Source organism: Carassius auratus, chromosome 12 (genome assembly GCF_003368295.1).
Source record: "Carassius auratus strain Wakin chromosome 12, ASM336829v1, whole genome shotgun sequence".
NCBI lineage: Eukaryota > Metazoa > Chordata > Actinopteri > Cypriniformes > Cyprinidae > Carassius > Carassius auratus.
Window position 1 is genome coordinate 15,391,392 of NC_039254.1, and position 25,587 is coordinate 15,416,978.

A 25,587-nucleotide genomic window follows, 5' to 3' on the forward strand; every position below is an offset into this window, starting at 1 on the left:
CATGGCGTCCAGCCCCAGTGGAGCTGGATGAGTCAGAGGAAGCCAGAGGGGACAGTGCGATGTCTCTCGAGTCGCAAACAGATCCACCCGAGTCTGGCCAACATCTCCAACTCTGCTTCATCACCTCAGTGTGAAGCCGCCATTCCCCGGGCCTCGGCCCCTGCCTCAACAGGATGTCTGCTCCCATATTAAGATGCCCAGGAATGTGAACTGCTCTGCTTTCCTTAGCGAGAGGAATTCATCCTGGGCCCACACAAGGATCTGGTACGCTAGTTGTATAAACGGCGTGAGTGCAGACCTCCTTGATGGTTGATGTAAGAGACCACCGCTGTGTTGTCGGTGCGCACCAACACATGGTGACCTCTTAGGTCTGGGAGAAAATAACGAAGTGCACACAGCACGGCCAGCATCTCCAGGCAGTTGATGTGCCATGTCAGATGGCGACCACTCCACAGACCACGGGCAGGGTGGCCACTCATGACCGCACCCTAGCCGGTGAGGGACGCGTCCGTCGCTAGCATACCGCGGCGACAAGGAGCTCCCAGCACCGGGCCCTGGGACAAGAACCAAGGCTTCCTCCACACATCCAAGGCACGTAGGCAGCGCCGCGTGACCTTAAGCATGTGAAGTGGGTTTCCCCTCAGGGAGAACCCCTTGGTCTTGAGCCACCACTGTAGGGGTCTCATGTACAGCAGGCCAATAGTATTCACGTTGGACGCAGCTGCCATCAGACCCAGCAATCTCCGTGACTGCTTGACAGTGAGTGACCAGCCTTCTCTCACTCTCGCGACTGCAGTGAGGATCGACTTGATCCGAGCAGGTGACATACGTGCCTGCATCGTGGTCGAATCCCACACCATGCCCAGATAAGTGGTTCTCTGAACTGGAGAAAGCACACTTTTCTTGGCGTTAAGTCTTAACCCCAGCTCTTTCATGTGAGCGAGAACGACACCTCGGTGCCGAACCGCCATCTGCTCAGCTGATATAAACCAAACATCAATGTGGTTGAGTCGGGAAAGTGTGGGGTGAGAGTGCAAGGCCAGTGGAAGATCCTTATTGGTAGGCTTTTGCCCCCAAAAGCAAACCTCAGGAACTTCCGATGAAGAAGGATGGAGATGAGTGCATCTTTTGATAGATCATGACACACCAGTCCTCGGACTTGGCCTGTGCAGGCGTGCTAAACTTCAGTCCCCTGACTGATAGGTTCAAAAAGCACAGATCTAGAAAGGGACACAACACCTCATTCTTCCTTGGAACAGTGAGGTACCGGCTGTAGGACCCGGACTCTGCAACCCAAGGAGGGACCACCTCGATGGTCTCCATCCTCAGAGAGACTCTACTTCTGTTCCATTACCAGAGCCTGCTTGGGGCCCACCAGAACTGGATTCTGTGGCCTCTCACTACAGTGTGCAGGACCCATTGAGACACATTTGGCAGTAGTCTTCACGCTGCAATATAGTCTACTAAGGGAATCAGCCTCTCAAGACTGATCTCTGGTTGCATCAGCGCAATTAGCTCGGTGCCCTGAAGCGGCGTACCGGCAGGAGACGGCCGAACTAGATGCTCTGGAAACCTCCCAGGAGGTCGCGAGCCTCTTAGCACCACTACGTTTCCGGGCGGTAACTGAGAGAAGCGCTCGCTGGAGACCGCTGCGCCCTGGAACACCGGCAGGGTTGGCAGATCGATCTCCTGAGGGCACTGAGGAGAGACGGGCACCGTGTAATGCGGTGTACACCGCTCTTCCCCAGAGGGGCCTGCCCTCCGAGGTCCTGAGCCGCAGCATCAGGACTCTCGTAGCTGAAGTCTCCTAACAACGACGGTCCTCAGACCACATCGTCTGCTAGGAAGACTAGACCAGAGCCTGCTCGGGGCAGGACCCCGTGAAGTACACTTGGCAGGGGCTCCCACACCGCCATGTGACCTCCTAAGGGAACCAGTCTCGCGAGACTGGCCTCTGGTGCGCCTAGAGCCACTAGCTCGGTGCCCTGAAGCGGTGGACCGGCAGGGGATGACCGTACTAGCTGCTCTAGAGACCTCCGTAGAGGTAGCGAGCCTCTCAGCACCGCTACGTTTCCGGGCGGTAACTGAGAGAAGCGCTCGCCGGATATCGCTGCGCCCTGGAACACCGGCAGGGTTGGCAGAACGATCTCCTGAGGGCACTGAGGAGAGACGGGCACCGTGTAATGCGGTGTACACCACTCTTCCCCAGAGGGAGCAGGCCCTCAAAACGTCCTAGGCGTCAGGACGTTATGATGAAGGCTATCCAGCGAAAACAACAGTCCGTAGAACTGCTTTCCACTAGAAGCCTTCGGCCTGGGAGCGCCACTTTGACTCTAGCGTCTGCGGAGTACAAAAGTGACACCCCTGGCACGTGGGGCTGGAACACGGATGGGACTGCTCCGCCCAGCAGCCCCTGACCGCCTCAACCTCCTCAGAGGAAGAGCGGTACACATGTGTTCTCACAAAAGAAATCACATCCCTAGAGCCCCTGTACATCTAACTTCACATAGTCAGAAAAATATGACATTTTATTCCTTAGAATTAAATGTAGTCAGCAACCAGACTAGTCAACACGATCTGGTGTAGAAAAACTCACATAAAAATGAAACCATGTAATACACGCGTTGCCTCGGCAGCGCTCATGTCTTTTATATAAAAATATATATATTATTTTATGCTACTCAGTCACACAAACAACATCAATCTCCTCAGAGAAAGACGGATGCTGCAGCGAGCTGTCTCAGAGGGCGAAGAAACTGCCTCGAGAATGAGCTCTAGATCTTGTGAACACGGGTGGAGATAGGACGAGCCGTCTCCAACCCGTTCGCCAGATCATGTGCGATTCCCGCTATCGCGGTCGCCGCTGTGCCTCAGCAACAGCGCGACCGCAACTGCAAGATCGCATGCACGGACACACTCCTCGGAGCGTGCCCGGCGAGAGAGCACGCAGCAGCAGCGAGCTGTCTCAGAGGGCGAACAAACCGCAGCGCTGGTTTCTAAGCCTCGAGCACGAGCTCTAGGTCTAGTGAACACGGGCGGAGATAGGACGAGCCGTCTCCAACCCGTTCGCCAGATCATGTGCGATTCCCGCTATCACGGTCGCTGCCGTGCCTCAGCAACAGCGCGACCGCAACTGCAAGATCGCATGCACGGACACACTCCTCGGAGCGTGCCCGGCGAGAGAGCACGTAGCAGCAGCGAGCTGTCTCAGAGGGCGAACAAACCGCAGCGCTGGTTTCTAAGCCTCGAGCACGAGCTCTAGATCTAGTGAACACGGGCGGAGATAGGACGAGCCGTCTCCAACCCGTTCGCCAGATCATGTGCAATTCCCGCTATCACGGTCGCTGCCGTGCCTCAGCAACAGCGCGACCGCAACTGCAAGATCGCATGCACGGACACACTCTTCAGAGCGTGCCCGGCGAGAGCGGAGCGCTTAACAGCGAGAAAAGCACAGTCAGCCCCCCGAGAGCTGACTGCGCGAGCTCCACTCTTCATTAATTCTGCTTATGTTAATATTAGGCATAATATGCTTGTGTAAATGGTGCTTGTGTGACTGGTGCTTGTGTGACTGCGAGCTCATCGACGCCTTCCACATCAATCTCCTCAGAGAAAGACAGGCAGCGCCGTCGCGCCCTCTCATCGGGGAGAAAGTACCGCAAACGCGGGCTTCCGACCACCGAGAGCGGGCGCCGGATCTGGTGGCTAAGAAAGAAGATAGGGACTTGCCCGTCTTACATTCCTTCCAGCAGATCCGAAAGCGAGTCCCGCGAGCACAACCACCGTTTCGCCTCGGCGAAAGCGGGGCTGGCACCGCGAGAAACGCCAGTGAAAGCTCTCTCCTCAAAGAGAGCCCTCAGAGAGTGAAGCAAAAAGGCTCGCATCGCAGCCGTCAACTCCCTCGAGAGCTGACACTGCGCGCTTCACTCTCAAGCAGACAACACACGAGCTGCGTGTGTCCCTACCCTTTTTTTTTTTTTTTTTTGGCAGGGAAAAACACACAGCCTGAGCGCTGCCTGCTCTCGCCCAAACTTCTCTGATTGAAGCTTTGACAATGGAGTTTATCAGTGGACAAACGACACTAAATAAGACTCACAAACAGATAGCGACTGACACACACACACACACAGAGCGCTTGCTGAAGACACAAGGCTGATATCCGGCTTCGCCGCTCATGCTTTTATGCTTCCTGGTCTCTGACGTCACCCGCCTATGACGTCTCGCCCTTCCTTTGGACTGATTATACATGTTATTCAGAGACGTCACGCTGGACGCGTTCCCCAAACGTTCTCGACGCAGCTCGAGTTCCTGAAGAGGAACTACTTTTGCATTATTGAATGTTAGTGCTTTGCATCATAAGACCACATTCTGTCTTTTTGAAATCCTTTTTATTTTGTATTTTTGATTGAAAATATTGATATAGTTGCAGCAGAAAGGGTATTTTTGTTTTCTGTTTTAAGCTTTTATTTTATCTTTCAGGGTACAGCAGCCAGTCAGGTTCACTATAAAGTGGATCTGGAGCAGTTTCCTTACAGCACTAGTATCTTCGACGTGGACGAGAACTCTGGCAATGTTCTCACCAGGGTCAATCTGAATGAGGAGCCCAACACTAAATTCAGTGTAAGTGCACAACAATCTGTTTTTATTACAGGGCTTGTCTACTAGCAATCTGCAGGCCATAACTATCCGTCAATCATTTTTATGCATCTCACAGATTTATTTAGATGCAGTCGCTGCACCGCCTGATACATTAAAGTACTTTCTTAGAAATCAATGGTCAGTTCAGAGACACTCAGGCAGAATTCAGGCAGGTTTTCAGCTTTTCTGGCCATAGGTTCCCCACACCTGATTTCTCAACACGTTGGGTCTCATTCACTAAATATGCGTAAGCACAGATTTTTGCATGAAATGTGCGTACGGATGTTTTCACGAATAAATCATGATTCATCAAAAACTTTCGTACTAAAATTTATTCTAAATGTACGAAAAGATTCAAGAACAACTTATACCACACGTACGCAATAATCATGTACAACCGGGGCTTTATAAGCAATAAAAACCCTATATAATTAGATGTTATTGATAAATTATAATTACAGTTCCAATTTTATAATATATATATATATATATATATATATATATATATATATATATATATATATATATATATATATATTAGAGGTCCAAACAAGAATCACCTGATCTATCCTTATATAAACGGTGATTAATGTGTCTTATCTTGTGTTTAGACTAGAGGCATGGCACACTTGGTACTGCTTGAAGACATCGCGGCACGTGCTCTAAGGAGAGAGCACACAGATATGTTCGCGGAGAGTGACGAATGACTGTTCAGTCGCTTTAGGTTGCCCAGAGAAGTCCTCATTGATTTATGCAACTCACTGGAACCACACCTAAGCCACATCACCAACCGCTCTCACCCTATACCACCTTATCTCCAAGCCTGTGTTATAACCCATGCTTCCTTTTTACCTGTGCCCGTTATGCCAGTGGATAAACTTTTAAATAACAAATATGTTTTTCCTGGCTTCCACCTCCGACAGCAAAACCTCACGTCCATTATCGTTAAAGTTATTTTTCTTTGTCTTTTGTTTCGGTGCCATAATTGTCTTTCTCTGTACAAGTGCCTCGTTGTGGAAAGCCCTTATATGGAGCTGCTTTGGGCGTGAATTATGCTAATTACTGACCTCATGCACGCGGGCGCTCATTTAGAAGGCTGCAAATTCACTAACAGAAGAACGAGTTTAAGAACAAGCTCATGTGCGTACGCACATGTTGTGAATTAGGCGGAAAGTTCTCGTGAGAAGTTCAAATGTGCGTATAAATAAGAAAATCGTACGCAAAAAATAGTGAATGAGACCCATTGATTTTTGATATTTACACACACATTCATGAAAATAGATGAAACACAACAGTTAAAGAAGCAGCACGTTAATCCATATGCAGAATCACATTAATTGATATCGAACATAATCTCAAGCGTGTTCTGCTCTCAATAGTCTTCATCTGCTCCTATTATCTGTCTTTTGTATAGCTTCATTTGTGCTCAAGTTCAAAATGCTTTTGAAATCTGATTTATCTAATGAATATTAACGTTTTGCTTTATACACTCATTTTTTTTTTTTTTTTGTCTTATATGGGATGATACTGTTATACAAAAAGAAACCAGATTTAAAATCCTTTATTAATAATATAACTTGTTTTCCGGTAAAAAATACATACATATAATTAGAAAAAAAAAATTGCCCTTTCTCATGAAACTTTTGTACATTTATGAGTAAATTATGAGTAATTTTTTTTTTTTAATGTTTAATGTAAAACAGACCTTCCCAAAAACTCCTCCTGATTCACAAATGCTTCATAAACATCTAATTTGTTAGTTAAACGTGTATGTTAATGAATTGCAATCATTCGTATATAGGGCTCTCATGCACACTCAATTCACAATTAGCATAATCCCTGCCTATGAAATACAGCTACGCAAATTGCATGTCCAGGAACGCAGTGGAATATTCTGGTCTACTTGCTCAGGTTTGGCTTGAGTACCTATTTTATAAATGCAAAAAAGACTAGTAGGTCATATGCCTAACAATAAATATTCAATAACGTGTGTCCACCAAAGTGTTTTCAGTCATGTGAAAAAATGTCAGACTCTCTTCTTAAAATGACTAGCTGGTGATGCTTGAAGAGGCTTTGGTGGCACAGTGTTTTTTTTCCAGCTGATATTCTTTAGTTGCTTTGATTTTGAATATCAACGTATTAGCCTACTAGGATCTCATTTTTAAAAATAGTACTAAATATAAAAAAGCAGTAGGCTAACTAGTAATATTGACTTCTCCATTGTTGTGGGCAGATGTTGTACAAGTAGGAAGGCTGGTGGCTATTTGTCCCGCCAATCTTCTGTTTGCGACTGGGTAAATAGTGACAGTGACAAGCGTTGCACAGTTATCAAATCAGGTGCAAAATATTCAAATAGAGGGCAAGGGCAAATTAACTTGTAATTATTATGGCAGTGCATCAAAATTCAGTGCCATCAGTTTGCCAAAAAGAACCCAAAACGTTTTATTTACCATTTACCGATGGTAGGGAGCAGGTGTAAAAAAAATAAAAATTCATATCAACTAACAATTTTAAAATACAAACATTTTCATAAATTTAAAAAATCTGTCAAAACGGCTTTACGAACGATAAACAAAAAAAAAATTGTTCTGCTCCTGTTTCATGAATGAGGCCCAATGGAAGCACGATAGGAAATCGAAGGAAGAGAGAAAGAAGGGACCAGGATGGGAACATCGGCCTGACAGCTAAATAAATTGGTGCATTTGCTTTCCCCACAAGACCACTGTGGAGACATAAGATTTGTCATTTTTATGTCATGTTAATGTCTCAGACAACATACTGAATAAAGTTACATTTTCCTGTCCAATTTGCAAACAGATTTTCCCCCTTTTTTAAGCATAAACAAGAAAAAAGCTTTGCAAACCGAGAAAGAACAATAATCTTAAAAGTCTTTTCATGCAGGTTATTAAACTGCAGTATGTAATATATATAGAAATATGTATGTGTGTGTTTATATATATATATATATATATATATATATATATATATATACTGGCTTTTGAAGCTCAGATGGACAGTGTGGACAGAACTTGACCCAGTGCTGATTCTAAGTCCTCCTTGTTTTATCTTAAAATTGATTTTCTCATGTTCTCAAACAGTTGGCAGTTATTGCATATGATGATGGGGAGCCGGTGAAGTTCAATAAGACACTGGTGGAGATCACTGTCCTGCAGCCGTCCATCATTCCTGTGTTCACGCAGGAGGAGTACAGGTGAGCAAACACCTGAAAACGTGATTGCCCTCTGTTATCTGCTGTCCGTTCATGCTGCTTCAACTGCGGTAGACTTCAAGAACATCATCAACAGGTTGAGTACTGTCACCTGGAAAATGTGCTTGAAATCAGAAAGTTACATACTGGCGAACAGCAATGATAAATATGTACATTTTTTGTGTATTTTATTATGTGTATTTTAAAACTCAATTGACCTGACTTGAAATCAAACAGATGTAGTTTTATGCTCTGTTGAGGGATTCATGTCTTATTTAAATTTTAGAGTTGGAGCAAGTTCAACATTTATTCTGTTTTGATAGAGGATTATGAAAAAACAAGCTAAACAATCACCTGTGGATCATGCACAATAAGATCATGAACATGTATTTTCAAAGAAAATAGGGTCAATATCATCAAAGCACCATGAAAAGAATCAGTTTCAGGTAGTTTTATTCGATATAAAACCATCAGCATCGATTTAATCATAGACTTTATGAATATGTATAATAGCTGCAAGGTAAATTGGGTTTTATACACACTGTTGTTTCCTCAGAGGATATTTGCACTCCATTCGAATGCATTACTGCTGTTTTCTTATATAACATATTTAATGTATTTGACACAAGGAGTAATCAGTACAATTCACATGGATTCCGAAGCAAACAACACTAGGACCGGTTTGCCCAAATTGATTTAAAGATAAAAACACTGAAGCATTTTTTTTTTTTTTTTTTTTTTTTTACTGAATGCAGACTATTCATCTGTACGGTACATTCAGAAGAAGACCACACCACCTGTGTGAATGGATTTGTGATCAAAATTAGTTTATTAACAGCTTGATAGTGAAGTGGCAGTAATAAGAAGGCTTTGATGAGCCACAAGGACCAGTGGGGTTAAAAAGTGCCTTTGTAGCATCATTATCTTTTGATTAATCAGAGCTACAGAGACAGAAACATAGAGATGAAAAAAACTTGGCAGAAGTTCTGAATTAATACAGATTTACTGTATTAAATAGAAAAATAGTGTGTCGATAATGCAAAAGAACAATGGTAAACACTACATTTTCAGTTAAAGGCAGTTCATCTTTGAATGTCATCATCCCGCTTAGTTTTGTTTAAATAGTATCTGTGCAATCAAGTCGCTACATCGATTTGCTACAGGAGATCATTGTTCAGCTACATTTTGCACAGGTAAAAAGCACAATTTCTTTAGAAAGTAAAGAACGTACAAAAATGTAGTCTGTTCGTTTCACTGTAATGTTTTGTTTTAATATTTTGTCTTTTTTGCATTGCATTCAGTTATAAAGAGGGTGGCACTCCAAAACGTTTCCCTTCACTGCATGAAAACAAATATTTGATAATGGCTAAATAATAGTGAAATTATGGCATAAAAAGTTAATTAGACAACAACAAAGCACTGTATTTTGTGACATGCTTGTTATTAGCCATGGAGTTTTTCTGGTGTTTTCCTACTAAAATGTGGAGCCTGTGCATTTTAGCATGGCTTATCTCATAAAAATGCTTAATGAATCTCTCTGACTCTACTAAATCACCAGCTGAGCACCCTGCCACTTCTGTTTTTCATTTTGACAAATCACACCCATCAATGTCTCATTTTTACTCTTTCCTTTGTGCATGTTTTTGTAAAAAAAAAAAAAAAATTGCACTGAATATGCTTATGAAACAAATGGTGCTGTGACACCCGGTGTGAATTACAGAATATCAGAGATATCTGATTCATTTGTTTTTTATTCACTTTCTTAACGCACAACTAAACTTATACAAAATGTAATTAAATGAGATGCATTTAATCAACATTTTTAACTTTATATTCAGGAATTTAGAGAATAAATTATAACTGTTGCAAAAAAAATATGAAATGGAAAAGTTATTTTTTTACATTGATAAAAAAAAAAATCACAAAAATAGCCAATTACAATGATTTCTGAAGAACAATGTGACTCTGAAGATAGGCGTAATGATTCTGAGAATTCAGCTTTGTCACCATAGAAATAAATTACATTAAATGTATATTCAAATTATGTATTATAAAGTTATTTCAAATTATAATATTGTTTGATTATATATATATATATATATATATATATATATATATATATATATATATATATGTTTTACTGTATTTTAATCAACTAAATGCAGCAAAAGTAACATCTTTCAAAAATATGAAAAACTAAAAAAATCTTACCATCCACAAACTTTACCTACTCTGCCTCAAGAAACAATTATTTTCTTTAAGAATCACTTTGCCCATCAACCATCATGCTCCATTCTGAATGATGATCCAATGATTTTAATCAAGTCCACTTGTTTATTATTGATTGTCTTGTTTCATTCTGAACTACATCAGATTATATGTCCTATTTTAATGATCTAAGTGCATGGTCTAAAACGCACAGCGCAGGTGCACTTAGGTTATGTCCGAATCCACTTTTGCTAGTTTAATGATGGGAAAACGGTCAGTGTGAACAGTTTGTCCCTATTCTCTTAATGAGTAATGGGTGTATTTTGGGTGTAACATGCAATAAACCAATCAGAGTGCCATTACTCATTTCCTTTAAAAGCCAGTTGCTCTCATTCCATGACATATTTGCTATTTACACAGCGGAATTTGCAAGTGCAAAGACAGAACGCATCTCCAGAGAGGAAACGGAGCAGCTCATGTGCGAGCAAATAGGTAGCGCAATTCTGATACATCCAATGGCTATCCATTATGACATGTGTAGGTATTTTTTATATTTATGTAGCCTAGAAAATAATATTATTTAGCATTTTAATCCTTACTTTTTTATATATATATTTGGCATGTTTGTGTGCTGCTGTGCATCCCTGTGTGTGTAATAAGCAGTGTGTGCGCACGTTGTTGACCCGCATATATGAACGCGCTCTTTAAAGTAAAACTGGTTGTAGAAGGCGACGCATCTCACACTTTTTTATGAGAAAGAGCTTTAAAAACATTAATGTTTAAATGCCGCAATTCAATCTACATTATTGATTGAATCTTGAAACAATGATTTCACATCAAAGCTACACAAGATAAACCCGAGACTAATAAAATGTCTGTCCTTCATGCACCTATAGCTAATACTCTAAATGATAGAAGCTGTGATTGACATTGAGTGGCATGGACACATATGGCAGAAGAGCGCAGGTTTGTTCCAGCACAGAAGTTGGAAATAATAAGTAATTATGTGATATCATGAAAGCACCCTTCAGGCCCAGGAGTCCGCAAAAAATGAGTTTAATTAGCATGCATGGTTCAGTGGTGCAGAATGGCCATAGATAATTACAGGTTGATTTGCAAATGTTTAAATTAGATGTTGGTTGTCCTGAGTGTCATGCTTTCAATTCTGAGCTCAAATCAGTGATTCACACGTTCGTGAAAGTTCATAGCATTTGTGAAGCTGACAGAAACCGTTTAATTTGGGTCAATCTGCAACCCTGTTTTATTTTTACTGTTATTTTGCCCATTAATTATTTCTATAAGGCCTCTAAATTATTGACAAGACCAAAACTTTGTCTTCTGTCATCTGATTGATAGTCTATATTTTTTTATATAAAAATCTGTTTTAAATTATACGGATTTCATCATCTTTATGGCCATTTAAATATAGAGATTTGGCTGAGTTTGGACCTCTGAATAAAATATTCTCACTATATCATACTATACGAGTCATAAAATCTGATCTGTATCAAATAAGATACTCAACAACCACAAAAAAAATTACAGTAATAAGAATAATTATATATATTTCCATGTGTCATTTATCACATGGTTAATTTGTGTCTTGTATTAGTTTCAGATTTCTTTTTTTGTGTCATTTGTTTAGACCTGACACAAATTATGACACGTTTCTGTCTGCTGAGTGTAAGAATCAACATTCAGTTTCAGTTCAAATGCATGATGAATTCTTCTCACAACAGTGATTCCAGTGGAAATGTATTATGAAATGCAGAATTTATTTGGCCTCTGCAAAAGATCAGGGTCCTGTAAACTTTTTATGTGGATATGTGATAAGACCAACAATCATGCGGCTGCGGTTCTTTCTCGATCATATTTGACGCTGAAGTGCAGATTGGTATCCTCTTCACTTGGCTTCATTTGGCAGTGAACAAGCAGCACTTGAGCCACTGCTGAACCAAAGTACAGTTAGTTTCTGTGGGTAAAGTAATGTGGACAGCACTAGAGCTCTTCTGTCGACAGAAACAAATGACTTTCATGTTCTTCTTTGAGTATCTTTTTTTTTTTGAAGAAGAAGATTTGCAAACAATAACCTGCTCCTCACTGCAGTGCAGAAGCATTGGGCTCGTAGGTGGAGAGCACCAAGTTTTGAGACTAGTTTAGTTTGGAGTGCTGGCTGGCAATTGCGTCCCTTGATCTGAAGTGCTGTTACGCTGTCAGGTCGCTGTACAGAGTATCGCTTTCATGTGAGCTGAAGCGTTGCATTGCCGAAATGTAATCTCCCATGAATTGCTGCACTGGGACTCCAATTAGCCACATGTGGAGCTCTTTTCTTATTCTCCTGTCGCCTCCTACTCCAGTCTTGTGGAGGTAATGCAAGCTTGGCCAGCGCAGGACTCCCCGTCTCTGCTGCACCTGCAGGATTAGTATGCAGACACTGGCGGTCCCTTTATGCCATCCCACCAGCTCAGGGTCAGACAAACAACAACACCATTAGCACAGCGCTGCTTATTAACATGTAAAGCTCACTGCTTCTGGCATGCTGGTGACTTTATAATGAAAGTAACTGAGAAGGCTTTTAGATTCTGTGGTATGCATCGTCAAAAAGTAGTTAGCATACACAGCTACAAACATGTCATTTAGAACTATTCAAAATGACATTTCATTTGGTAAAATCCAGTGCTTGTGTCGGATAATCTGTCATAATCTCAGAACATTAATTTCGATGCTTGGGCGTTTTTGAATTGCTTTTGAAGATATAATATTTACGTGGGTGAATCTGGTTCTTTCAGGTGTTGTCGAGATGTGGTATGCTAAATCCTACTCTAACAACTAAAAAAAGTTTTCCTCACTTTTATGGTAAAAATCTTGCTTTAAAATCTGCAAAATAAATAAATAAATAAATAAACGTAGTGATTTGAACAAAATAGAGATTTTGACAGTTAAAGGCAGTTCATCATTGAATTCAGTGATGTCATCTCTGTTCAGTTTAAATAGTGTCTGTGCATTTATTTGCAATCAAGTCAACGATATCGCTGTAGATGAAGTGACCCCAACTAAGCAAGCCAGAGGTGACAGCGGCAAGGAACCGAAACTCCATCGGTGACAGAATGGAGAAAATAACCTTGGGAGAAACCAGGCTCACTTAGGGGGCCAGTTTTCTGACCAGACGAAACCAGCAGTTCAATTCCAGGCTGCAGCGAAGTCAGATTGTGCAGAAGAATTATCTGTTTCCTGTGGTTTTGTCCTGGTGGTCCTCTGAGACAAGGTTTTTACTGGGGATCTGTATCTGGGACTCCAGTTGTCCTGGTCTCCGCTGTCTTTCAGGGCTGTAGAGCTCCTTTCTAGGTGCTGATCCACCATCTGGTCTGGATACATACTGGATCTGGGGGAGTGCAGTGACCCTCTGATCTGGATACAGACTGGATCTGGTTGCTACAGTGACCTCAGAATAAGAGAGTAAAATAAAAAAATAACATCCTACCCTACCCAATCAGTGCAGAGCAGGCTCACAGAAAGGAGGAGTTAAGAGAAACATATTTCAAGAAAAGTGTTTTTTGACCTTGCATACATGTAATCCTATTGTATGAGATCTTCAAAATAATATTAGGAATTGTAAAAAATGCATAATGGGGCACTTGTTAGCTTAAAATAATCAGATTATATTGACAATTAACATCTTATATTGAAGGCGGTCTGCCAAAGCAACAGCTTTTTCAACGTGATCTCATGAGTATACATGTGTATTTTTACGTTAAATGTGGTTCTACCACACGTACATTTACTTATGTTTTCATGCACATAAAAACATACAACTTAGACGTATTTATAGCAGTAAAAATTACAAATAATTACGTGTTAGCAGCTAAAAAAACATAAATAATCTAACGTAAAGTGTGAATTTATATGAATTCCCATGTATTCAAATTAAAATCGTGGCTTTAATGATTTCAATCTGTTGTATTTAATTGTCATATCAATAAATGTTTTTATTGAATTTATTGAAAGCAGTTAACTCATCTACTTAATAGGAAGAACATTTCTGTGCATGCTGCAAACCATAGATACACAAAAGCACAGCATAAAATTACAAATCACATCCATTTTATTTGTTTGCTGTACTCCATATCTTTAGAATCCAGATGTTTGCAAGGAACATATCCATATCCATCGATCTTCATCTTCATTCTCAGCTACAGCGTCCATCACAGTAAAAGCCCGCACTCGTTATGATTCAAAATTTAGAATTTTTTTCGAAAGCGCCAGTTCGCCACAGGCACGTTCCGACATGGTTTACGGCACTGATATCGAACTCTCATTGGTTTTCACATAATTCGTCACAGATTGCAACATGTCATGTTTCAGTTGATAGACATTTGAAATCAGTCACGATTTCACGGAGAGAAGACAGATTCATAATTTCACGGATTTATAAATTAAATTCTGCTCTGTACCCTATAAAAACTATTACCTCCAGAGAGGACTGCGAATGGAACTCATTATCATTTGAACTACTTTTGGTACCACTTTTGATATTTTTTCGCAAAATTAAATGATTAACGTTATGTTTGTTTGTCTGTTATTTGTTTATTTATAACAGTAACGTTATGTCTTTTTAAGAAATGGTTATGGGTAGGTTTAGGGGTAGGTGTAAGATTAACGTTAGTGGCTCAAAAATCGTTTTAATGTTATATTTTTTACTAAAATTGTGTTTTATGTTTTATTTTTTTAACATTCTGTATAAAATGGGTAGGTTTAGGTTCGGGTGAGGTATTAGGGATCTTACATTTATCACAAAAAATCATAAAAGGGGAAAATATACATAAATATTAAAAAAAAAATTATCAGATACGCATTGAAAAGCAGCTTCATGAGCAAATTTCTATGGATAACTGACTGGTCAGAGAACACGTTCTATCTGTATGTATTTGAGGTTGTTTTTACGTAAATTTAAATGCGTATCAAACCTGTAATTACGTCCAGATAATACGTAAATGACACTGTAAATACGTAAAAGCAAATGCGTATTGGACCGTTTTATTTTACGTCTAAATATGTACGTTTTGACTGTGAGATCAGGCTGGCTTTTTGAATGATCTATTCTATGATGTACAGTATTGTTCAAAATAATAGCAGTACAATGTGACTAACCAGAATAATCAAGGTTTTTAGTATATTTTTTATTGCTACGTGGCAAACAAGTTACCAGTAGGTTCAGTAGATTCTCAGAAAACAAACAAGACCCAGCATTCATGATATGCACGCTCTTAAGGCTGTGCAATTGGGCAATTAGTTGAAAGGGGTGTGTTCAAAAAAATAGCAGTGTCTACCTTTGACTGTACAAACTCAAAACTATTTTGTACAAACGTTGTTTTTTTCTTGGATTTAGCAATCCTGTGAATCACTAAACTAATATTTAGTTGTATGACCACAGTTTTTTAAAACTGCTTGACATCTGTGTGGCATGGAGTCAACCAACTTGTGGCACCTCTCAGCTGTTATTCCACTCCATGATTCTTTAACAACATTCCACAATTCATTCACATTTCTTGGTTTTGCTTCAGAAACAGCATTTTTGATATCACCTCACAAGTTCTCAATTGGATTAAGGTCTGGAGATTGGGCTGGCCACTCCATAACATTAATTTTGTTGGTTTGGAACCAAGACTTTGCCCGTTTACTAGTGTGTTTTGGGTCATTGTCTTGTTGAAACAACCATTTCAAGGGCATGTCCTCTTCAGCATCGGGCAACATGACCTCTTCAAGTATTTTAACATATGCAAACTGATCCATGATCCCTGGTATGCGATAAATAGGCCCAACACCATAGTAGGAGAAACATGCCCATATCATGATGCTTGCACCTCCATGCTTCACTGTCTTCACTGTGTACTGTGGCTTGAATTCAGAGTTTGGGGGTCGTCTCACAAACTGCCTGTGGCCCTTGGACCCAAAAAGAACAATTTTACTCTCATCAGTCCACAAAATGTTCCTCCATTTCTCTTTAGGCCAGTTGATGTGTTCTTTGGCAAATTGTAACCTCTTCTGCACATGCCTTTTTTTTAACAGAGGGACTTTGCGGGGGATTCTTGAAAATAGATTAGCTTCACACAGACGTCTTCTAACTGTCACAGTACTTACAGGTAACTCCAGACTGTCTTTGATCATCCTGGAGGTGATCATTGGCTGAGCCTTTGCCATTCTGGTTATTCTTCTATCCATTTTGATGGTTGTCTTCCGTTTTCTTCCACGTCTCTCTGGTTTTGCTCTCCATTTTAAGGCATTGGAGATCATTTTAGCTGAACAGCCTATCATTTTTTGCACCTCTTTATAGGTTTTCCCCTCTCTAATCAACTTTTTAAATTAAAGTACGCTGTTCTTCTGAACAATGTCTTGAACGACCCATTTTCCTCAGCTTTCAAATGCAGGTTCAACAAGTGTTGGCTTCATCCTTAAATAGGGGCCACCTGATTCACACCTGTTTCTTCACAAAATTGATGACCTCAGTGATTGAATGCCACACTGCTATTTTTTTGAACACACCCCTTTCAACTAATTCAACTAATTGCCCAATTGCACAGCCTTAAGAGCGTGCATATCATGAATGCTGGGTCTCATTTGTTTTCTGAGAATCTACTGAACCTACTGGTAACTTGTTTGCCACGTAGCAATAAAAAAATATACGAAAAACCTTGATTATTCTGGTTAGTCACATTGTACTGCTATTATTTTGAACAATACTGTATAAGTATATATGTGGATAAGCATCGCTTCCACAGAAGAAGATTGACATCACTGTCTGTTTAGCCCCGCCCACCAATTCTCACATAATCTTTACAAGGGAGGCGAACTCGTAAGTCAATGCAAAAACCAAATGGTGGGTCTGAAGACAACAAGATAATGTGCAGTGGTCTTTGCATTGCATTCCTTCTGATCTCAACATTAGGAAATAGTGAATTGACTTTATTTTTAATGAAGATCCAGACCAAGTCAGTAAGAACTCACTTCATTTTACCACAGATTTGTTTACAAACAAGACACAAATTGATACAGGTTTTTCAAGATTGAAACTAAATGTTGATGCTGTGCAAACTATATTGAATCTGACAGTCATGTCACAACACACAAGCGTGAGTAACTTTATTTTAGGCTCAGTGGTTCATGTAGGTTGTCTACAAACCGGAAGGTTGGTGGTTCAATCCCTGGCTCCACCTGACCAAGTGTCGAGGTGTCCTTGAGCAAGACACCTAACCCCAGCTGCTCCTGATGAGCTGGATGGTGCCTTGAATGGCTGACACCGCAGTCGGTGTGTGAATGGGTGAATGTGAGGCAAATTGCAAAGCGCTTTGGATGGCCATGTGGTCTGTTGAATGCGCTATATAAATGCAGTTCATTTACCATCATTATTGCTTTGTATGTTGAACAAATTGTTTGATATGCATTGAGTATTTATGTGTTTTTAACCTAAATCACAGCAGTGTTCACAGTGGACGTTTACTTAGGTGTCTACAATTTGTCTATTCAAACAGAGCGTTCTGATGAGGGGGGGTTGTAAATGTAGTTTTGGTGTAAAAATCATTATAAGTGGACCTAAGAGAACACAGAGTACAGTTCAAAATAAAATAAAAACCCTGTCATTCTATGACCCCTTTAAGAAACACTACAAATACAAATATCTGACAAACAGAACCCAACCCCCCCCCCCCCCCCCCCCCCCCACAAAAATAAAAAAACAACTGTAACTTAAAAGCGGTAAAATAGTTTACTTGATATGCCACACCTGCAAGGTGGATGGATTATCTCGGCAAAGGAGAAGTGCTCATTAACTTAAGATTTAGACAGATTTGAAACAATATTTGAGAGAAATAGGCCTTTTGTGGGCATAGAAAAAGTCTTAGATCTTTGAGTTCAGATCATGAAAAATGGGGGAAAAAACAAAAGTGTTGCATTTATAATTTTGTTCGGTGTATATACTCTCCCTTAATTAAAAGTAATGCTTCCATTAGGGCCATAAAACAGCTGAAAGGTGCATTTATATTGACTCTGAAAAGTTTGTGACCTTGCAGCACTTTAAGTCATATAAACAAAGCTATTTAATGTCTTTAATATACAACCCTTCAAGATATTCTGGCTAATCTCATCTCCTTGTGCTTACCCTGCACCCTTGTTTCCAATCGCAGTCTAGTTTAGAGCGCTTGCTGTGTTTGTCCGTCAACCGTTTGAGAGAGAATAGAAGGCGGCCATGAGGCCTGCTTCCCATTAATCATCTCAATGAGCTTTTGTTGCTTTTATCCCAGAACGGGTCAATCAAACCGAGATGCTTTACCACATTTTCTTTTGTCTGTGTCTTTCACCAGGGCCTCTCATCAAATATTCATAGCTTTTTCAATAATTTATCTCTCATACAACCTTATCTTGTTTTAGGACACTAGTGCATGTGATTAGTAAACTTCTGTAACTGTATGTAAATGAGGCCGACATTTTCAACGAGACCAGCTGAGAGTTTATAGCTGCTCGAGCTTTCAAGTGGAGCTATTCATCTCTCTTTGCCTTCACCGGCTTTTATGTAATTTGCACATCATCTCAAACCACCATCCCTCATTATTATCATTCTCCTCTCGTGTCTTCAGCTGTCAGTTTTTGCCATTGACCCTTGAGCCTGATATCCTTATCAGGTTGTGGTTATACTAAAATTTCAGTAGTCGATACCAATACCAGTGAAATTTCACGATTCCCAAAACCAATTTAATACCACAGCTAAAACTAATATGCTATTCAACACGCTCTTCCAATGAAATATTAATATAACAGGGGTGTTATTTCAGAAAAGACCAGGGGGCAACACTGCCCTCCAAAATAAATTGAATGAGAATGTGAAAATGTTTCAAAATGCATAACTTGATGAGAATGTTTGTCATAGTTTTAATGCATAGATGTTTATAAAAGTTGTCATATAAATATAATGCTGGTTGCTTATGGATAGCCTCAAATATAAAATGTTTGATAAAACTAAAGATATTTTTTTTTTTTTTTTTTTTTTTTTTTTTGCTGCAGGGCCAAATTAAACTATTCATGTTTCATCTATACTTTTTTTTATTTATTTTAGTTTCTCGTTTTTTCATGTACATTACATTTACTGACTACCCTTACATTAATATGGTATCTTGACAAGACAGGTATTTAGACAAAGAAAAGCATTTTAGGGCTTATATTTGCAGCAGCATAAGTGCTGTAAAGAACCTGCCAGTCAGTCAATCAGTGGGTATCAAATCGAGTTGAATCTCAGTACTACACTGCTATTGTGATATATTTAACATTTTTATCGACTTTGTACAAAATTGTCGTCACTTTTGACATCCCTAATCCATACCTAGCCTCACTGAGGGTGTATAGATCTCCTTAGTGAAGTACTAAACACTGGGGGAAAGATAGATTTGCCCTTTGTAAACCCATCCAAGAGCAAACAAACCCATTTATCATACACTGGCTATGCATGTAATGTGCGGTTATCTCAGTATTCATGTATTCTGTCTGAGTGAAAGTTGTTTTTGAATGAAGGAAGATGAGCAAGCCTCCCTACCCTAAGTTCAGCTGAAGGACATTTGCCCTTTACCTCTTGATTGTAAAGGACAGGCACCGTATGCCACATGGTTGCCAAATGCACTGATCCCAAATACTTTGAAAAGGTCAATGGCTAATCTGCAGGCAGAACTTTTGAAAGCAGTGGAAAGGCTTTATCACTTGGAGAGGGGCTGGTAGTTTTGCAGTGTCATGACACTGGCTTGTTTTTGTCCAGTGTTAAGTGCTGATTTTTGGAATCTAGAGGGGACGAGTCACGCTGAGCTGGATACCTGGAGCAAGAGCATACAGTAATGATGTTGTTCAGTGATGTTCAGTGGTGAGAAAAAAGACTGGGGGGATCATTTGCATATACATATTAGCTTCAAATCTAACAGACATAGATTAGAAGCCTTTCATGGAGTCTTTTATGTTGATATAAAATTATATGAAAGAACACATCCTTGTTTCTTAGCTAAGAACTGTACATGTTCCCTGATACCCAACACTCAAAAGACACAGATTTGCTGTTTATGTACAAACCCGATTCCAAAAAAGTTGGGACGCTGTACAAATTGTGAATAAAAAAATAATGCAATGATGTGAAAGTTTCTTTATTTTATTCAGAAAACAACATAGATGACATATCAAATGTTTAAACTGAGAACATTTATAATTTTAAGGGAAAAATAAGTTGATTTTAAATTTCATGGCATCAACATCTAAAAAAAATTGGGACAAGGCCATGTTTACCATTGTGTGGCATTCCCTCTTCTTTTTATAACAGTCTGCAAACGTGTGGGGACTAAGGAGACAAGTTGCTCAAGTTTAGGAATAGTAATGTTGTCCAATTCTTGTCTAATACAGGCCTGTAGTTGCTCAACTGTCTTAGGTCTTCTTTGTCGCATCTTCCTTTTTATGATGCGCCAAATGTTTTCTTTGGGTGAAAGATCTGGACTGCAGGTTGGCCATTTCAGTATCCGGATCCTCCTCCTACGCAGCCATGATGTTGTAATTGATGCAGTATGTGGTCTGGGATTGTCATATTGGAGAATGCAAGGTCTTCCCTGAAAGAGACGACATCTGTATGGGAGCATATGTTGTTCTAGAACTTGGATATACCTTTCAGCATTGATGGTGCCTTTCCAGATGTGTAAGCTGCCCATGCCACACGCACTCATTCAACCCCATACCATCAGAGATGCAGGCTTCCGAACTGAGCGCTGATAACAACTTGGGTTGTCCTTGTCCTCTTTAGCCCGGATGACATTGTGTCCCAGTTTTCCAAAAAGAACTTCAAATTTTGATTCGTCTGACCACAGAACAGTTTTCCACTTTTTCACAGGTTTAAATGAGCCATGGCCCAGAGAAAACGCCTGCGCTTCTGGATCATGTTTAGATATGGCTTCTTTTTTTGACCTGTAGAGTTTTAGCCGGCAACGGGGAATGGCACGGTGGATTGTGTTCACCGACAATGTTTGCTGGAAGTATTCCTGAGCCCATGTTGTGATTTCCATAACAGTAGCATTCCTTTATGTGATGCAAGTGCCATCTAAAGGCCCAAAGATCACGGGCATCCAGTATGGTTTTCTGGCCTTGACCCTTACGCACAGAGACTGTTCCAGATTCTCTGAATCTTTGTATGATATCATGCACTGTATGATTTGGAGCTTTGTATGATATCATGCACTTGTATGATTTGGTGCACTCTGATTATGATAACTTATGATAACTTCAAACTCTTTTTCTCTGAAAAACTCTTGTCTGATATTGCTCCACTATTTTTCGCCACATCACTGGGGGAATTGGTGATCCTCTGCCCATCTTGACTTCTGAGAGACATTGCCACTCTGAGAGGCTCTTTTTATACCCAGTCATGTTGCCAATTGACCTAATAAGTTGCAAATTGGTCCTCCAGCTGTTCCTTATATGTACATTAAACTTTTCTTGCCTCTTATTGCTACCTGTCCCACCTTTTTTGGAATGTGTAGCTCTCATGAAATCCAATATTTGGCATGACATTTAAAAATGTCTCACAAGTTTATGAGATTTGTAAATTATTCCATTCCTTTTTACTCACAAATTGCACACTGTCCCGTCTTTTTTGGAATTGGGTTTGGATAAGCCATTCAGCTTTAGGGATGTTCTAGTTAACCTTCTAAATTGATACAGTAGTTCTTATCTTAGGCCAAAACAAAAATGTCTGAAGAAACCAGAGGCATTTCATATAAAACTATAGCCATGTCATGTGTTAACAAGGTTAGTTCTATTCAGATAAGTATATATATTCTAAAATATCATGCAATTAAATTCAGATCCATTTGTGTCGCCACAGCTCATTTGCTTAAGAATTCATTGGAAGATGGATGGCTTTGATTCATAAAGAACTGTTTACCTTAAAATTAATTTGTATTTGGCAGATTGATGTAGATACTCTGAATAATAAGTGTCATGTTTTATTAAACAGCACGATGTGTTGCTTTTGGAGGCCTGTGTTTTGTTCTCATTTTATAAAGTCTAAGATCAAAGAACATGATACAGGGATTAAACTTCGACCGTTCCCAGCATCTCACATCATCAAAGTAAAACAGCAAATCTACTTGAAAAAGTTTTTGATCTATAAGTACCTCAATCATTATGCCTACATGAGAAGAGGCCAAAGGTTTTGATTTGCTATTTTGATATTACATTTTAATCTAACAAACAGAAAAGTGAACAAAAAACGAACGGAAAAGTAGTTAGAAGCTGCCCGGTGTTCCATCCTCAGTTTTTTTGGATTAAACACAGTTCAGTCCCGACTGAACGCCACGGGCAGAGTCCTGGTTGCAAAAAGTGGTCGGATTAAATAATGACATTGGAATGGGGGTAGCGGCGATGCATTTGCCGGCTCAGTGGACCTCATTAGTGTCAAACACTTGAGAATGTGCTTGTGTGGAGTGACCATTAGAGTGCAGTCAGAACAGAAAGCATACAAGAGCGTTTTTTCTTTTCTCTATTATCTGCAAACACAGCAAACCGTGCACCGAGCAATAGGGTGACACCATACAGGAAGAACATGTTGATGTGCATATTCAGGGATTATATGGAAGGTACTCTGTCATCTTTATGAATAACAAAAGCCGTGTATCTTCCACGCTGCAGCCCAGGGAAGACAAATCACCCTGTAAGCCTGTGTACAGCAAACTCTCAAGTACTCCAAAACCAGGATAAAAGTTGCCTCATCACCAAGCCGACCATGAGCATCACAATGTACAAAAAAAAAAAAAAAAAAAAAACATTTAACAGCTTTGACAGGATTATTAGCTTTTCTGATACAAAGTGTCCTTGAAGATGTCTTGTCCATGTTGTTGGATTCAATAGGAGAAAACGCTTGTTCTGGCTTGGAGCTTTTCACCTCACTTTTTATATGCTCTTGATTTTGAAAAGCAAGGTTCAGGTTCAGTTTGTCTCTCTACTGTCAATTTTTAAAGGGATAGTAATAGAAAGAATCAATAGGTTAGCATTTCTGTTCTGCATTCCTCTGATATTATTACAGTTCCAAAACCGGTTCGGGTGGAAGAAATACTGGTTAATAACGTTATTTTTTGAAAACAATATTATTTGCCTATAATTGCCTAATAATAATAATAATAATAATAATAATAATAATAATAATAAAGTATAGCATTTTCTTTACTCAAAAAGAAAAGGAAAAATAGAGATCTAACGCTTACAGGCAATTCAGCATCATCTTCTCTAGATTTTGGCCAAATGGAAGCTACTTCACTTCACAGTGTTGGAATTTATCAGCACTGTAAAGACATCAGAGTATTTTTAAGATATTTAAAGTAAAAAAAAAAAAAAAGAAAAATGAAAAAAACTTTTTTTAGATTGCATTTTGAGAGTAAGTCACATTGCATTGTATTAGCCCTATTACTTTCCGAAATAATGAACGCTAAAATGCCTGTAGTCTAAAGTAAAATGGTTACAAACATTATAAAAACAAATCCTCTAAAGTTTAGGCTATGAAAACACCAATCAAACAGCCGTGTTGCGCGTCAGTCTCTCAAAAACCAAACCAGTTCTCTCTTGAAAGCAGGCTAATTTCTACTTAAAATAGCCATAAAGGTCTTAACAACGTTGTATCAGAATGCAGATAAAAATGTTGTCATTGTTACAGACATAAATACAGATACAAATACTGGCTGTTAATGTCATAATTATAAAGTTTTGACAATTTATATATGTAATTGTTTCATACGGCTATGAATTAAGCGTTTATTGATAAAAGAGCTGCATAATGAGCCTTTCTGTCAGGTGTGTGACTGAGAGGGAAGAGTTACAAAAAAAGAATTTAAGGACAAAATAAGTTCATATATCTTTATGCTTGTTTGTTTAGAATATATTTAATTATGCCACAAAATAACTCAAGATTCCCTTACAAATGCAGTTATACAGTTTATTAAGAATAATCAATGTTAACTTTCAAAGCTGAATTATTTGTATTGTTTGCTCCAGTCACACACTGATTTTCTACCAAAAATTAAAATTAAAATTAAATTGTTATTATTATTAATGTGGAAAAGTGCTGATAATATTTTTTTCAGGTTTTTGGGGGATAAATTTAAAGAACAGCATTGTTTGTTACATTTGTTACAGTTACATTTATTTGTTACATTTCTATTATTTACATCAATTTCAACTTTTGAATGGTATATTGTTATAGAAACTTGATTATGTTTCACTTGATCATACATTTAGTCAGAAATTATAGTTTGGAAAAAGTCTAACTAGTAAAATGTTTACACATTATGTGAAACCTAATACAAGTATATCAATAAATAAAAAGAGACTTATGTTTATGATTTCTGGTGAATAAAGCACTTCATTCTTTTTTTTTTTTTTTTTTTTTTTTTTTGAGGAAATCCAAAACTCAAATCCTGAGGTAATCCACATCTACTTGGGGTGAATTATGTCTTGCGTGAAGCAAACAGTAAAAAAAAAAAAAAAAAAAAAAAAAAAAACTTCAACAATCGTCTTGCTGCTTTGTTTTCTGTTGCATGGCCGTTTACAAGCCGTGAGCTTCAAGTCAAACATTATAATCTCAATAGCACGTTCAGCACGTGGGTGTGGTTGCATTAGAGATGATGAAAGAAGACGTGAAAGACAGGACATTGCGTTGTGTTCATTTGGATTACTTTGTCACAGAATATTTGTTTTGGTAGCGCATATTTCATGTCTCTTCGTTGAGTATTCACTGATTTACAGTTAATTTTAATGACGTGTTTCTAAATGAAGATCACCGCAGACCAAGGCTGCAGACAGCACACCTTGTATGTTATATTTATTTTATAAATGCACAAAGTTTTGTTGTTATGTCTGTATACAAATAAATGTATACCCTTTACAGATTCGATTAATGTATTGCTCTTGTATGTACGATCAAAACTGAAACTGTAATTAAATTCTTTTCGGGGTTATCTGGAGAAAATGCTCCATCACTCATATATGTGTGAATCGACTCCAAAGGGTTAATGTTGAAAAGAGCTGAGAATATTTATTCCTTTTTTTTTTTTTTTTTTTGGATGAATAGAACAGCATCGTTTGTTAACATTATTGTAAAGGTCACTGATAATTTATTTCCTATAAGAAGTAATTTATAGAAGAAAAAAAATTAAAATTACCACACAACACATTTATTATCAGTGATATTTACAGCTTACTTGATACATTTATACCTCAGACGATCACAAAAAAAAAAACAAAAAAAAAAAAACAACAGGGTATAACACTTTCAAAATATTTACACCAGAGCAGATATTAATGAACAGAAGTTTAGTTACATAGACACAAGCATGCTTTGTATGCAGCCCTATACAATCCAACATTTTTTATAAACATATATAGCTACATTCATGAACAGAAAAATAGCCTATCACAGTAAAGTTTTGTATGATCATTACTACTAACATAAGACTAGCAACATTATAACTCGTATTTCT

General features: G+C 39.1%; 1 protein-coding gene across 2 annotated transcripts in view; it reads left to right on the plus strand.

Annotated features, from left to right (window-relative positions):
• The window catches only part of LOC113111945 (protocadherin-15), a 232,806-nt gene that overhangs the window by 149,668 nt on the left and 57,551 nt on the right, over window positions 1-25,587 (plus strand). For both annotated transcript variants that reach the window (XM_026277216.1, XM_026277217.1), the window contains exons 23-24: window positions 4,477-4,617; window positions 7,734-7,846. In XM_026277216.1, the coding sequence (XP_026133001.1) occupies window positions 4,477-4,617; window positions 7,734-7,846 (254 nt within the window). The remainder of the gene's footprint in view (window positions 1-4,476; window positions 4,618-7,733; window positions 7,847-25,587) is intronic.